The following is a 14,692-nucleotide window of genomic DNA, read 5'->3' as shown; positions in this document are numbered from 1 at the left end:
GGGTAACCGAGTGGATACCTAGAGAAGGCAAGCCTGGCAGGGGGCAGCAGAAAGTTTGATGGGCAGATTAGATCAAGAAGTTTACTCTGGATAAATTGGCGGCTGTTAGCACAGGACCGGGATAATTGGAGGTTAATGGGAGAGGCCTTTGCCCTGCAGTGAGCGTAGATAGGCTGGTGATGATGATGATTACATACTTTAAACCACTGCTGAGCTGGTGGTAAATAGAGCGTTAACATCGCCACAAGCAGCCTGGGTGTTTGTGCCTAGGGCACTTTATCTAGCAGCAAGAAGCTGAAGATTGAAGAACCTCAAAATTTATCAAGTGTGCAACCGGGAGTTTCCGAAATGGCCAAGTAAGGAAGGCATTTGTGCTTAAAGTTGGGTTCAGAGCGACTCGGTTGACGTACAAGCCGCAAAAGTCGACATAAAGAGCTTTAGCAAAAACGAAAGGTGCCGAAACCTCCCAGTTCAAAATTTGCAGAAAAGAGGTGCGAGAATGCCCGAAACATGTTCTAGTTTTTCTTTTTAAAGCAGAGCAGCCATAGATAATTTTAAGAATGGTCGATGGGGCATAAAGTGCGGCTTCCTTCCCCTCAACACCAACTGTCGAACCCATGCTCCGGTGTGGTATAAAGCGCGTGGCGTGCTTAAAACAACAGATAAATCGTCGAGCTCATATACCCCAGTCATCCTCCTTTAGCTGACATCCTGTTCAAATTAAACCGTTGAGGGACCCCGTAAGCTCCCCCAATGATTTGGTGCATTCCTCTTTTAATTGCTGCTGTTTGGTTTTATATATCCGTTCCGACGATGGCATACTCTACTTTATAAGAAAAAAGCAGTCAATATGACACAAAAGAGCTCAGATTGCTCCAAAACGTTCGAAAAAATATTGTAGAGATGGCAACTCGAAGGTATTCAATTTATGTGGCGACACGCTCTTGCCCTGTGTTGATGGTAGTATGATATACCTACAGACTCTCCCGAAGCGAGTGTCAAGTTTCCCGGAAACAATACCTTGTTAGCGGAAGTAGTCATATAGCTATCGTACTTTTAAAGCGAAGTTTTTATGCTTTACTGATGGCTTCCGGCGCACGGGTAAACGCACTGCTGGAAAGCAAACTTTCTCTGACGATGTCGATGACTATTGTTGCAGTGAAAGATGGTTGATACGCGAACCTTTCTCTAGTCGAAAGACAATGTCTCCAAAGTCCAAAGTCAAAGTCCAAAAACCAAATCGTTATGCTCAAAACTCACTGCAGGAATGCGAACTTACACAATGAGTTTCAAGAATGGCACATCAAGGACAGGGGACACTTATATATTCATAGCCACTCCTCGGAACTGGATACATGGGAAGCACTTTAACACTATCATCACCATCCTCGTCATCTTCATTAGAGCGCGTGAAAAAGTAGGTTTTGCGCAAGGTGCTACGGCGTAGACGCAGGTGTACATAGGCAGCGCTCGATGTGCGCTAATTACGCCGGCCGTCCTGTTAGATAACGGCTGAGCCGATGAGTACAAACGAGGATTTTGCTAGCCTGAATAAGAGTAAACAAAGTGGTTTCACACATACATTCCATGCTGTAGAAATGCTGTGGCGCGCGACCAACTGCCCCACCTAGCTCATAGCCTCTTAAATGAAAGCTGCCGCCCCCTTGCTCAATGTACAGGAGGTTGATTGTTCGCAGCGTTGCAGGGGGATCAAATGCACAAGATGATGGTGAACAGCCTGAAGACGACGGTTCTAGTTTCGCTTTGAGCGCGACCTATGGAAAGTTAGGGTGCCTTAGGTAGCGATGGGCAGCATAGTCGTATCATAGCTACCACCAGTGACCAGTTAGTGCATCACCGGCTGCCGTCATGGGCAGACGACAACGAACTAATCGTTAACGAGCTAAATAAAATAATTCCGCAAAATTGGGGGGAGGACACGGACGAAGTGAGGACAGACACGTGCTGCGACGTGTGTGTCTGCTGTGACGTGTGTGTCTGTCCTCACTTCGTCCATGTCTCCCCCACTTTTGCGCAATTATTTTATTTCAAAATGGAGTACCAACGAGCTCCGGACGCTACCCTTATTACGTTAACGAGATTTAACTTTGGTTCGACTTCGTTTGTGACGAAGGAAAGCCTCGCGTTTCAATCGACTTTGTCATTTGAAGAATGGGATTGACCTTTTTTTTACGCTAGCATGCTAGCGTGAACAAGCTAGAACATGCTAGCACGTTAGCATGCTAGCTAGCATGCTAGCGTAATTTCGTATTGTTCATCTTTGCCCACACATGCCCCGACCCATTTTCTAGTGGGTATATATGTTTTCACGTGGTTTGTCGCAAAATAAACTAAAAAACAAAACAAAACTTTTTCTGGCTATCTATAGGGAAGATTGGTAATCACGTCTCTCTCTTGATTAAACTTTTCATGTTGGATGCAGTTTTATCATGTGGCAGGCACAAATGCCACTAATATTGCTTCTTGTGAAAATTCTGAACACTCAGGCAATTTCATCTTATCTTTTGTTCGATACCTACATGACCCAGTGTGTCTGAAAAAAATACTTCATTTGTTACGATGGCGTTACACTTTTTCTGGGTTCTGGACCTACTACAGCTACTAAAGGATTTGTAAAAATCATAGTCAGGTTACAAATCTGCATGCCTATGGAACATTAACCCACCCGTTTAGGAACAACAATTTTCTCTTAGTCGGTTACCCTAGGTTCGAACACGTTTTGCTATTATCTAAGAGGTGTAAAGTAAGGATGGACAAGGGGACAAGGGAAAGACGCTACAAAACAAATGGGTGCAAGCTGCCGACTGGATACCGTTCTTTGTACCCCCTCATTTGGCTGTGCACACAAAAAAAGAATTACAAGCTGTTCTGTTCTATGAAGGTGGATGGCCGACAAAAATGGAGTCACGACTATACACGAGAAATCAAATTGAAAATAGAGAAAGTGTTCCTAACAATGGGAGCGCCACCTCGAGCTTAATGAAGAAGGGTAAGTAGGCCACTTAAAATGACGGCATAGAGAGGCCGTTGTGAACGTAGACAGCCGCTCCAAAGAGCCGGAGAAAACCAGAGGCAAGAGCGCTTGGAACGTCTGCATACAGGGGGCAGTGAAAACGTAGACATGGTCGATGCAGGTCGCACAGTAGAAAATCTTTGAGGGACCTTCGCTATCTGAGGTCTACTGATTTTGAAAATAGTGCCCGATGATAACTAATCCACTGAATATCCACGTGATGAGGCGTACAGGCTTTTGCATGAAACTACGGAATTTGATTTTTCAGGTTTCTGACCGTATGTTTTGTTTAGCACACGCAGGACCAAAATGCACCATCCCCTACCCATAAACACCCTCTCTGTAGCAAACAGAGACGGAATAGGTGTAAAATTAGTGCCCACAACATAAAAATAATCATGCGCGACACAAAGATCAACGAATGGGACAAGTACACCGCATGGTGTCGTATTTTTGGAACTTTCTTAAGCGAATACACTTGTACAGGAGCCGAAGCACACCTCTCAGGAAGGCACACCTCTCAGGAAGGCCTAACGATAGCTGATGCATACACAGCATTTGCCTTACAACATGCCATATGTTTCTAAAAAAGGTCTTTTTTGCGGTTTTGCCAAGCGAAACAATATCTTGGTCTGCACGAACGTGGGCTGCGTAGACTTTCCGATGCGTACCCAAGTTCTCGGGGTCACTAGTTTGCGCACACGTGATGCCCTTGGAGCCTGTTGTTTCCGCATGTCCGCCCCCCATCACTCTGCAATCGTTCATAAAGAATACCATATACTTCACCTACCAAGCATTAAACAAATAGAAAAACCCTTCAAAATTTTTTGTTACGTCGCAGGTGTAGAGCAATCCGACAAGAGATATGTTGGACATGCAGGTAGATGTCAAAACACTATGCTCCGAGGGCACCGGTACACCTGTGCGCAGAGTAGTGACCCTGAGAAGGTTGCTATTGGCGCGCACTATGTGCGCACAATAGGCTATGGTCCAGGAGACCACTGTCTTAGCAACCTGCCTAAGAGAGCAAAGAAGAGAGTCCGTAGAGGCCCATAGCTTGGTATCATGCGCTAGCGTATGTGTGTACGCAGACCCTTTTTATCGTTAAGCGTGAGCTGATTGGAATTATCGAAGGGTAGAATGCGGCCCTCTTGCATTCTGTAGAACATAACGCTGTGTATTTCAATTGTCAATATTACGGGCGGTTGTGTAGTGCACATTTTTATATTTAGATATTAATTTTATTTAGATTTACATATATTTATATTTAGATTTAGATGAATGTAATGTTGCTACTTTACACCTCTACTTTTTTGCAGCGTTATTGCCTGAACTTGATTTTGCACCCTGGCCGCACATCTTCAAAACAAAGTTTAAGACGTTCCAATCGAACCGACGGAAAGCTTGTATTAACGTTATTACAAAATCTTGCCCGCTCTCTCTTACAGAATTCAAGTTATTATCCTTTTACTGGTTCTCTCGATAGCGTGACCTTTTTTATGTATTGCAAAGAACAGGAAATATACTTGTGTTGTACAAGTTCCCGGGTTACATCCTGTGATCACAGCTCTTTATCAAGACTAGCCATTCATTCTCATCTGCAATACCTATCAAGTAAGGTTTGTTTTGTTTCAACATTAAGGCTTTTTAATAACTGTTTTCAAATCCTTTGCTTTTAAAAGAACGAATTAACTTTATTCCGGTTACTCATTCGCGTAAAACAAACCAGTGCATTATCGGGGGCATTGCGTATCATTAAAATCATCATTCTTTTGTGTATGCCGCAGGACAAGGCCTCTCCCAAGGATTTCCAGATAGTGATATCTCGAGATTGCCACGTCCTTCTCCCCAAAAATGTCTTATTCATCCCGGTATCGATTCTGTGGTCTTCGCTTGTACATTTTGTCTTTCCTTGTTTTCTTGCCATGTTTATCTCCCAGACAATGCTCTACAAACGCCGCGCCGATCTTTGTTTCCGAACAGATAAATTAGAGTCCGCCTGGCTAGAATTTGACCGTACCTTGTTTTTTGCTCATAAAAACACTGTCGTGGCCTCAATTTACCGATCGCCATCCTCATCTTACCAGGACTTCTGTGCCGAACTCGACAACATACTCCATCTTCTTAACCGTGAAAACAAAAATGTCATTATCGTTGGTGATATAAACACCAATATAAGCGGCATAAATGATACCTCGTGCTCAGATTATGTGAACTGGTTTCACGGTCATGGTCTGGATTCTTTGATTACCTCGCTTACAAGATGCATGCTACTTGGCCCGTGTACCCTGATCGATCACGTCCTATCAAACCTCATCTCATCTCAGATTGCTGGTGTTGTCCATTGCAACATTGCGGATCACTACCCCGTCTTTTTACTTATCGAAAATCAGAACCCTACAAAACGTAATATTCTGCATGCAGCTTCATTTAACTCGGCTCAGTTTATTCAAATCATTTCTAATACAAATTGGGAGGATATAATTCAGGAAAAAAATGCTGAAAAGGCGTATGACATGTTTTGTGATAAACTAAAAACAGTTTTTACCTCATGCACATCACGATCACAGACCTACAAGCGTTCTAATAACCCAAAAAATCCCTGGGTTTCACGTGGCTTATCGCAGTTGATGCGCAAGCGAGATAACCTGCAGAAAAAAGTGAAACTCCTTCCCTTTAATCTAGCTCTTAAAGCCCGCCTAAAGAAATACTCTCGCACACTCACCAAATTGTTAAAAGAAGCCAAACAAACCTACTACCAAAATCAAATTATGAAAAACAGTAAAACTAATTACATGAATTGGAAACTAATTAAGGAATTTCTAAACTTGGCTAACCCAGAACGTGGAATCAACAAAAATACTGATGGTCCTCGGTGGTGGACTAATCCCGACGATATAGCGAATGCGTTCAATGGTTTTTTCTCAACGGGTGTTCCGATTGAGGACGCTGTTGCAGTTCACCTTCCCCGCTGCCCCCGTAGTTTCTTTTTACGCCCCGCATAGCCGGATGAGTTTACGCCATACTGAGTAGCTTCAAAAACAACTGAGCTGGGCTGGACGCAGCCATGCCATCCAAAATTAAACTTCTATCCCGTGAGCTAAGTGGTGTACTTGCTAACATTATGAACAAAATATTTATGTGTGGTATTTTTCCCAGCCAGCTGAAAGAGGGCACAATTGTTCCTTTGTTTAAAAAGGGAGAGCGTGTTTTGTTGTCCAATTATCGTCCAATCACTATCTTGCCGTTTTTAGCAAACTCCCAGAAAAACGAATTGTTAACCGCCTGATCAGCAACCTTAACAAATTTGACTTGCTCACATCTAAACAATTCGGTTTTTGTGCAAACTACTCTACGGGATTAGCTCTGATAACATCTATTGACGCCGTGAAAACATTTACTGACAAGAGGTTCTGGGCCGGGGCCTTGTTTATTGATTTCCCAAAGGCATTTGACACGATTAATCATAAATTGTAATCGCTCGGAATATGTGGGCTCGTCTTAAACCTTTTACGCAGTTATTTGGCTAACCGGAATCAAGTGGTACAAATAAAAGATTCCTTATCACAACCATCAACTATTAGCAGAGGTGTACCACATGGTTCCCTGCTAGGCCCTCTCCTTTTCCTCTTGTACATTAACGATTTACCTACTTGCTTTCAATACACTAATTGCATCCTCTATGCCGATGACACCACACTATTTGTTGGGGACGAAATTTTGACAAATTTAACGGATTGACTCAACAACGATCTAAAAAATATTTGTCTGTGGTGTGAAAAAAAATCAGCTTCATATAAACCCCGCTAAAACCAGATTTATGGTCTTTCACTCACATCAGAGGCAGCTTCCTTCAACTCCCTCCGTTTTTCTTCGTAATCACTGTATAACCGCATCTAGATCAGCTGTATTCCTGGGAATTACATTAGACCCCCATTTGAAATTCAGCCTGCATGTTAAATCCCTCAGTAAGAAATTATGCTTTGGTATCCGTGTCTTGTTGCGATCACGTTTTAATTTCCCTGTTCACATACTTCGTTTGCTTTTCTTTGCCTTCGTTCACAGCCACATTTCATATTGCATTTCATCATGGGGAAACACTTACCAAGCGCATCTATCTGGGATTGAGCACTTACAAAACCAAGCTATTCGCATAATCAGCTTCAGCACTTACAGGGCACCTACATATTCTATTTACAACAGTTTCAAAATTTTTCCGCTACGACGCTTAGTGCTAATCAAGTTAGGGCTACTGATCGATCGCCTTCGCTCTCATGTCATCGTCATTGACGGCTTTCCCCATGATCACCTCACAAACTCTAACATTACCAGATTTTCTGAACATCATAACCTCCTCCTTCTGAAAGCACGCACCAATTACGGCAAACAGTTCTGTTTTCAGGCATTGCATTCTGGAACACAATACCGGTTGAAATTAAATTGTCTCGTTCCCTAAGTTCTTTTCACTGTAGATTAAAAAGCTTTTTCTTTGACAGCTATTCGCATCTCGGCACTTAACGCATCAGTGTGTCGTACGCCGCCTGAACAACTCGCACAACCAATCCGGTACCATGCCTTTTCGTTCTGTGCCATGTCTTCGCTTTCTATTCTATAATTTTTATTGCACAACCGCAATCGAATGCTGCGACACCTTGGAGAATTTCGCACCATATAACGTTGTTACAGGAGGTCCCCCCGACAGTGTTTCACTCTGGGACCTCCTTCTGTATGTATCCATTATTGTATTTCAATGTAACAACTATATTTTTTTCAATAAAACTTCAAACCTTCAACAATTTACTTAAACCGGTAGTTCACGTGGTGTACGTTATTCACATTACATGACGTCTCAACCTACTGAATTTTGCGAATTCAGATATATCTTCTCCAAAAGTTTGTTTCCGATGTCAGGCTGCTGTTTTCTCATCTCTGATTGTTGCATGTAGTATTGTCTGGCCCCAGAATCGTACGGCCCGCGTGTGTTTGCTTTCTAGACCATTACTGTCACTGAAGTTTGCGCCCCGTACATCACCACTGGAAGTGCACAATATTTGTATACAAGTAGTTTCAGCATAGAAAGTAACTAAGTGCCGCACATTTTGAATTGCTTAGCGAAGGCAGGCCGGTCGACAATATCTCTGCACGCAATTTCCTGCTCAATATTTGCATCCCCAGAGATTTTTCCCGGGAGTTACAATCTTCTACTTGTTCTAGTATTTCATTGCTTACATAGAAATGGTGCCTCACTGCATCTAGGGTCACACGTTGATAGAATGGATAGAATATTCGTACTATACTAGGGTATAAGTTAAGAACGGCAACAGCTTACGTAGTGTATCACTCCGCCGAAGCGATGGTCCTGGGTGTCAACGCGCGTGCGCGTTTTGAAAAGATATGGCGTTTAATGCGTGAAATCTTATTTTTCACACCTAGTGTTTTTATAGCCATTGCAGGAAGTTATAAGCATATCAAGTGCGAGAAATCATAGAAACGACTCGTGTCACTTTCAAAATAATCGTAGTAGGGAACGTTTTGCGCCGCGCGGAGTAACAGCCGGCTTCAGTGATGCGGTGCAGGGGCTACTTCTGGTGTCGTTCTTAACTTGGACCCGAGTATTTTTGCTTGAAATGTTTGTAGCGGTAGCCAGAATGGCCGTTTTCGCGCCGTTTCACTGTGGTCGGTGGCCGCCCCGCCAGCTGAACGGTTCCCATAGCTGGCGGCGGTTCCTAGAGAACCTGCGGCGGATAGGGAACCTATCGATTCCTTAGCCGCCGCAGCTGGCTGCGCCGCTCACCGCGCCCAAAAAACAAAACAAAAGGAAAATAACAAATAAATATGAATGTAAATAAAAAACAACAACTAAAAAAAACGGATATATAGAAGGGGCGGCTCGGTGGGATTCGTCGTCAGATATTGAAAGTGAGTCGGAGAGAATGAAAGAAGTTAGGCTTCGTCGTCAAAACGAAACCATGAGGAGGCAGCGAGCATAGGAGACGGAGCAAGAGCAATCCGCACGCCTCGAGAAGCGTCGTAAGCGTACAGAGAACCAAGCTAAACAATAACATTGCCCGTACCTCTCGCTACGCACACCCAGGCATAACTGAGTTAAGCCGTAGCCAAGTTTTTTTTACTGTACGTTACCTGCTGGTTCTCTATTTTTCTTGTGAAGTTCCCATAGATATACAATTCGAAATGCCTATCCTACAATATCGGGATTCGAAGTTTTGTATAGGCTGTAAACAGCCCCAATTTTGCAGTAAGCCTTGAGTGCATACGCTTGTGGTAGCATTCAACTGAATCTGCTGTTATATTGACCAGAACAACGTCGACACTTTCGCTCGAGCTGTGGAAGGACCCGTACTATCTGGTGTCTTTCTACGGCTGAAGAGTTGTATTCAAAGCCACGTCCTGTCTGGAAGATTTTTGGAGCACAAAATATACCCACTCTTTCAACACTTCAGGCCATATTGTTTGTTAAAATCTTTTACCTTATGATACTTTATTTATTGCCGGTGACTACCTCTCGGTACCCAGCTAGGCTGCTGTCGCTCAACGAAGTTTTTTTAAACGTTCCCGGCGCAAGATTCCAGCGACGGTCTGATGCTTAGCACTGCTCGCTGTTTCGCTGTCAAGAACAACGCTTTGGTCAGATGCCCTACTTCTATGGAGTCTAAGGGCGGCGCATAGTCTTGGGTTCAAGAACATTCTACTGCACTGTACAGCATTATGGTGGTAAGGTCGTTTGCACGACGAGAAGTTTTGTTTTTATCTCAGGAAACCCCAGTACTTTGCTTTGAATCCAAATAGCGTGCCACTGCTAATTGGGGGCAGTGTTGTATACCATAACTGGCAGCGCTCCTACCATAGGTATCTGCTTACTGAGCCTCGATGTCTTTCAGAGGTGTCTCTCCCTAATCGTACTCAGAATGTGAAAGTAATTGGAAAGTGTGCGTATGTGTGTGTGTTATCACAATATAACAAGTTAGGCTACATTTCACCAGAAAAAAATAACGTCCACAGGAGCATCGCAATAAGCTTTGCAGATAAAAACTTGACATTCGATGGATGATCAGGGCACTCTGCCGCGAGCACACAGAAATATAGAAGCGAAATAGGGCATAAATGGTAAGCAATAGTCAAAATAATTTAGAAAAAAAAACACTGTGATTGATTAGAAGATGACAGTAAAAGCAGAACCTTTCTTAGACACTACTCGTACGTGCGAATTTATCCCAACTAATACCACACGAGGTTTCGCACTATTGGCCCTGAATGTCAAGAAAAATGTGCCCGCAGCCTTACCTGAAAATTGTGCCGTATGCCTTGGCCCACTCCATTGCTTTTCCACTAAAAAAGTCCTTCCGTGTTACCTCCAGGTGGCCGCGAATGGACCGAGAGGGTGGCATGGGTGGCAGCCGCGTTTCGGGAGGGAGCGTACTTTTTCTTCTCCACCAGAACAGTGGTACCGCGAAGGAAAGCGCCGAAAGTACCGACAAAGCGATGTCCCGCCGCTGTTTGTAATTCATCCACAAGCACCTTAAAAAGAAATTTACAAGAATTCATTCAGTTACCCTCCGTGACACACAGAATCGACAGCAGTAATTTTGGTGATTACACTCTTTTGAATCAACTGTTTTCCTTCTACTGCATTGCTGGCGCCACAACTGCTGTACAGCTTTGGTCAAACTTTATCGTGCACTCCACATGCAAACGTCTTTGTGGGCGCAATAGAAAGGTTGTGACCTGCTCCGCTGTTTTGTCGGCATGTCGGAAATGACGAGTGGGCAGCCCAACTGTTTGATTTACCCAATGAGCATGCCCCAACTGTTTGAAGGGGAGACATGCTCTTTGGCGGTGAGACTTTGATGTTACCTGGACGAAATTGCTGCCGTCGAGGTAACATAGGGCACTAAATGTCTGAGCCTCAGGTGTACAATCAGTGTGAGTGTACTGAATACTGCGTGATATTACCATGCATAAATACCCCAGTGACTTTATAGGGACCCTTCAGTTTTACCGAGCGGCTTTTTGAGGGCGCGCCAATGAATATGTCTGTGGTTATAATGGAAGTCGGTTTTCCTTCAAAACGAGTCGTGTAGTCATTGTCGCCTCTCCATTGAATACAATTTGATGAGAAGTGTGTGCCCACAAAACGTACGCACGTTTAGTGCCAATATAGCCTGTATTCAATAGCGAGGCACGCATGCAGGCAACCATGTGAGTACGCCGTCACTGGTTACGTCCGGCTTCGCGCGATGGCGGTACTTGTCCGTGCTAAGCGCATGATATAGGTTGGACCTCCCAAGTTGTAGCCCGCCGAACACAAAATACTGCCTCGACTCCAATGTGAGTGCGATTAACAACAGCTCTGTTGACACCACCTTAGAGAATCGGGTTGAAACAGAGCAGACGACGCACGCCGGTGTTATTTTTTTCTTCGGCGTGCGGCCGCAGTGGCACAAGCTGCGCCATGTCCGTGGCGCTCCGGCCATGTCCGTGGCCATTTCAGTGTTGCCAAACGAAGAAATTGACAGCTTAACTTTTCAATGAGTACCACCTATACGGCAAAAAAATTTTTCCCTACAAAAAATAAAAACAACCTAGATAAATACAGGAACAACCCTGCACCAGCTAGGCTATAGTGGGTAATGCCTACCAGAAAAATAAAAGAACAGGAAGCCGAGGCTCTAAAACCTTTTGGAAGAAAAGAAATTGGGTTACAAAAAAAGAAAGAAAAAAATAAGGCTTTTGCTTTGCTCGGCGTGAAAACAATGAACGGAGAATAATAATAAAAATAATAAGAATAAAAATAGGATTGATTGATTGTGGGGTTTAACGCGCCGACGCAACGCAGGCGATGAGGCACGCCGTAGTGGAGGGCTCCGGATTAATTTTGACCACCTGGGGATCTTTATCGTGCGCCGAAATCTCGTACACACGGGCATTTTTGCTTTTCGCCTCCATCAGAAAAGCGGCTGCCGCGGCCGGGAATCGAACCCGCGACCTCCTGCTCAGCAGCGCAACGCCTTAGCCACTGAGCCACCGCGGCGGGTGAGTAAGAATAAGAATAAGAATAAGAAGAACAATGAAGTCCAAAAAAAGTCCCAACAGACCACCGCCAACTACCACAAAACATTACAGTCCCCCAATACCACAATGTCCAGCGATTCACCCACTTCGAGGTGTCGAATATTTTAGAGCGCAACTGCGGCAGCGGCCCTACTAGATTATCAGTTGCCGATTTCTCGTGGCGAAAAAATGCGGTTATCCGGAAAAGGCATTCTCAGAGCAGAGTAGGCGATCTACGCCGATGCAGTTGATTCGAAAGCAGCGAACGTTTTCAACTCTGTGGCTTGTACAGCCCTCGTGAGGCGGCGCTCGATAGTGTTCCTAAAGGTTAGCAGCCACACAGCCCGCTCACGTAGCATGACCTTGAGCCGTCATTCGCCCTGGGGGGCGTGAAGCCAGGTTTTACGTATTGCGGCCTGCAGCACTGGATTCCCGTACATGCGGAAAGCGTTTATAGAAAATGGGCGCGCGGCGCAGCATGAGTGCATTCGCGTAGCGAAACGGGTATGTCTAAGACTGCTGAGAAACAAGCGCCGACTTTGTCAAAGCGTCATCACCACAGCTGCGGTGTTATTTCGGCTCACATAGCTCAATCGTCAGATATTGTTTTTAATTAGTTCGCCTACTCGATAGCGAATCGCTGTTGACTTTAACTAACGTTGAATTATTGAAAGAAAGGGTGAACCAGAAAAGCGCCTGTAACTCAGGCTCTCATAAACGTGTTGTTTTTCCAGATTGCAAGGACATTGTAAGTACTCGTCTTGATGTGGTGGATGTGAAAGCATTAGTGTCGAAAGGCCGAACTGGTCCTCCGACTGGGGTAATCATTTCCTCGGTCTAACGGTACGTAATTGTAAAGCTCAACCTTAGGCGGACCATAAAAAATCAAAGTCACAGTACGTCAAGCTACGGGTGCCACGGTTGGCTGTGTTAAACATGTAAGCGCGACGTTGGAACTAACTTCACGCTAGCATATACCTCCTTGTCCACACTGCTCGGGCGCTTGGGGCAGCACCATGTGATGGCATGTAGTTCGGACGCCGCACTATGGCGCTACTCAAGTCACACCGCCACATACCCATGTTTCTACTCCAAGCAATAAGGAAATTAAGTGCTAACATACTCTGAGGCTCACCTGAATGCTACATCTGCAACTAGCACACCGGGTATACGCCAACAAGTTTGAGTAGAAACCACAACGCATTCAGGAGATCCAATTTTAGTCAGAGTAAGCCATCTACCTGTCATTGCGTGGCAGATACGTGCTCAAGTCGCATTGCGCAAACCCTAAATTTGATCCCATCTGTACCCTTATTTACCAAAATTTTGGTTTCAGCTTGAATACTGTATTGTGGTTTGTTGGTTTTCCGTCGATTACGACACTCACGACGCTGAATGTGCCACTTAGGGATTAAACTAATGCTTGCGCATTAAAACAGATTGCGCTGCATTGATAAACCATTACAATACCAGCTTTCAATTAAAACTTAGCTCCTCTTGGGGCAGCAAAGCTGTATTGAACCTTTTCTGGCTGCTCGGTATGAAGTGCATGATTCACAATTAGGGAGATTTAAAGTGACGCTTTCTGTGTTTCACTGATTCTTCCGTGAGGGCCACAAACGCACTGCAGGAAAGCGAGCTTTTTCTGACGGTGATGATGATCGTGGAAGTGCCTCAAAAAGAAAACGGTTCCCGTCGACGGAACCGAAGCTGGCTTCCTGACGTTATGAAGCCTGTTGCGCCATTCTGACACGGTCAGAGGAGTTCGGATTTGGAGATGGGTACATGGACGTGCAAAGTAGACAAAAAATCATGCACCGCTCCGTCTAACGGGGACGATGGTTGAACGTGAAGTTCTCTTTTTTGCGAAATGAAATGACGAAGGGTCAAAGTCAAAGCCGCTACGATCAAAATTCTAAAATGCGTGCAAGGGAAAGTCAAAGATAACACGCCAGAGGTTTGCTCAAGTCAATTTAAATTAAGCGAGTTCCACTGCTCCAAGTCGGGTGTATCGATGCCAGCGCTGCCTTACGGCGGACCCGCACGCGGAAATGGCTGCGTATGTGCTCCTTTTGTTGCCAATGTCGCCGAAAGACAATATCAGAGTGGAACTTTTCGTTGCTATTGCCATTTGATTTCTTACATGCTACAAGGAGGTAGCGCTGGCAATAGCAGGGGGTGGTTTTCTGCAGTTGATGCTGTATTTCATTTGCTATTGCAAAAGCCAAGCATTCATGAATTTTCTATTAAAGGAACACTGCAAATACCGCTTATGTATTTATAGTTTGTTTGTGTATTTATATTCCGAACCACCTGTGAGCCAAAGTCTAAACTTAGACGCCAACCAGAGAATGAGCAAGCTTCGTGTTCAATAATGGTCGTCGTTAGACGAAGGGGTGCATGATTTGGTTTGCCAACATCCGCGGAAGACAGCCCCAACCCATACTTTTTTGTGGACACGACACCCTAGTCATAGTGTTGACGGACCAGAAACCCCTTTTCTCAAAATTTCATTATCGGGACTGCCGACCAGTACTACAGTGAACGTCAACAGCCAACGCTTTCCATAGGTATCTCACAGGCACAACG

At 44.6% G+C, this 14,692-nt stretch overlaps 1 protein-coding gene across 1 annotated transcript in view; it reads right to left on the bottom strand.

The window, feature by feature from the left end:
• Positions 1-10,554, bottom strand: part of LOC144142114 (cytochrome P450 2J4-like) — a 47,523-nt gene extending 36,969 nt beyond the window's left edge. Inside the window, exon 1 of the mRNA XM_077673519.1 lies at positions 10,337-10,554. Within this exon, the coding sequence (XP_077529645.1) occupies positions 10,337-10,440 (104 nt within the window). The 5' untranslated portion in view covers positions 10,441-10,554. The remainder of the gene's footprint in view (positions 1-10,336) is intronic.
• Between the last annotated feature and the right edge of the window lie 4,138 nt (positions 10,555-14,692).

This window comes from Haemaphysalis longicornis, unplaced genomic scaffold (genome assembly GCF_048455015.1).
Source record: "Haemaphysalis longicornis isolate Haplotype H1 unplaced genomic scaffold, Haemaphysalis longicornis Haplotype H1 scaffold_6, whole genome shotgun sequence".
Lineage (NCBI taxonomy): Eukaryota > Metazoa > Arthropoda > Arachnida > Ixodida > Ixodidae > Haemaphysalis > Haemaphysalis longicornis.
This window is presented reverse-complemented; position numbering and strand designations above follow the sequence as displayed.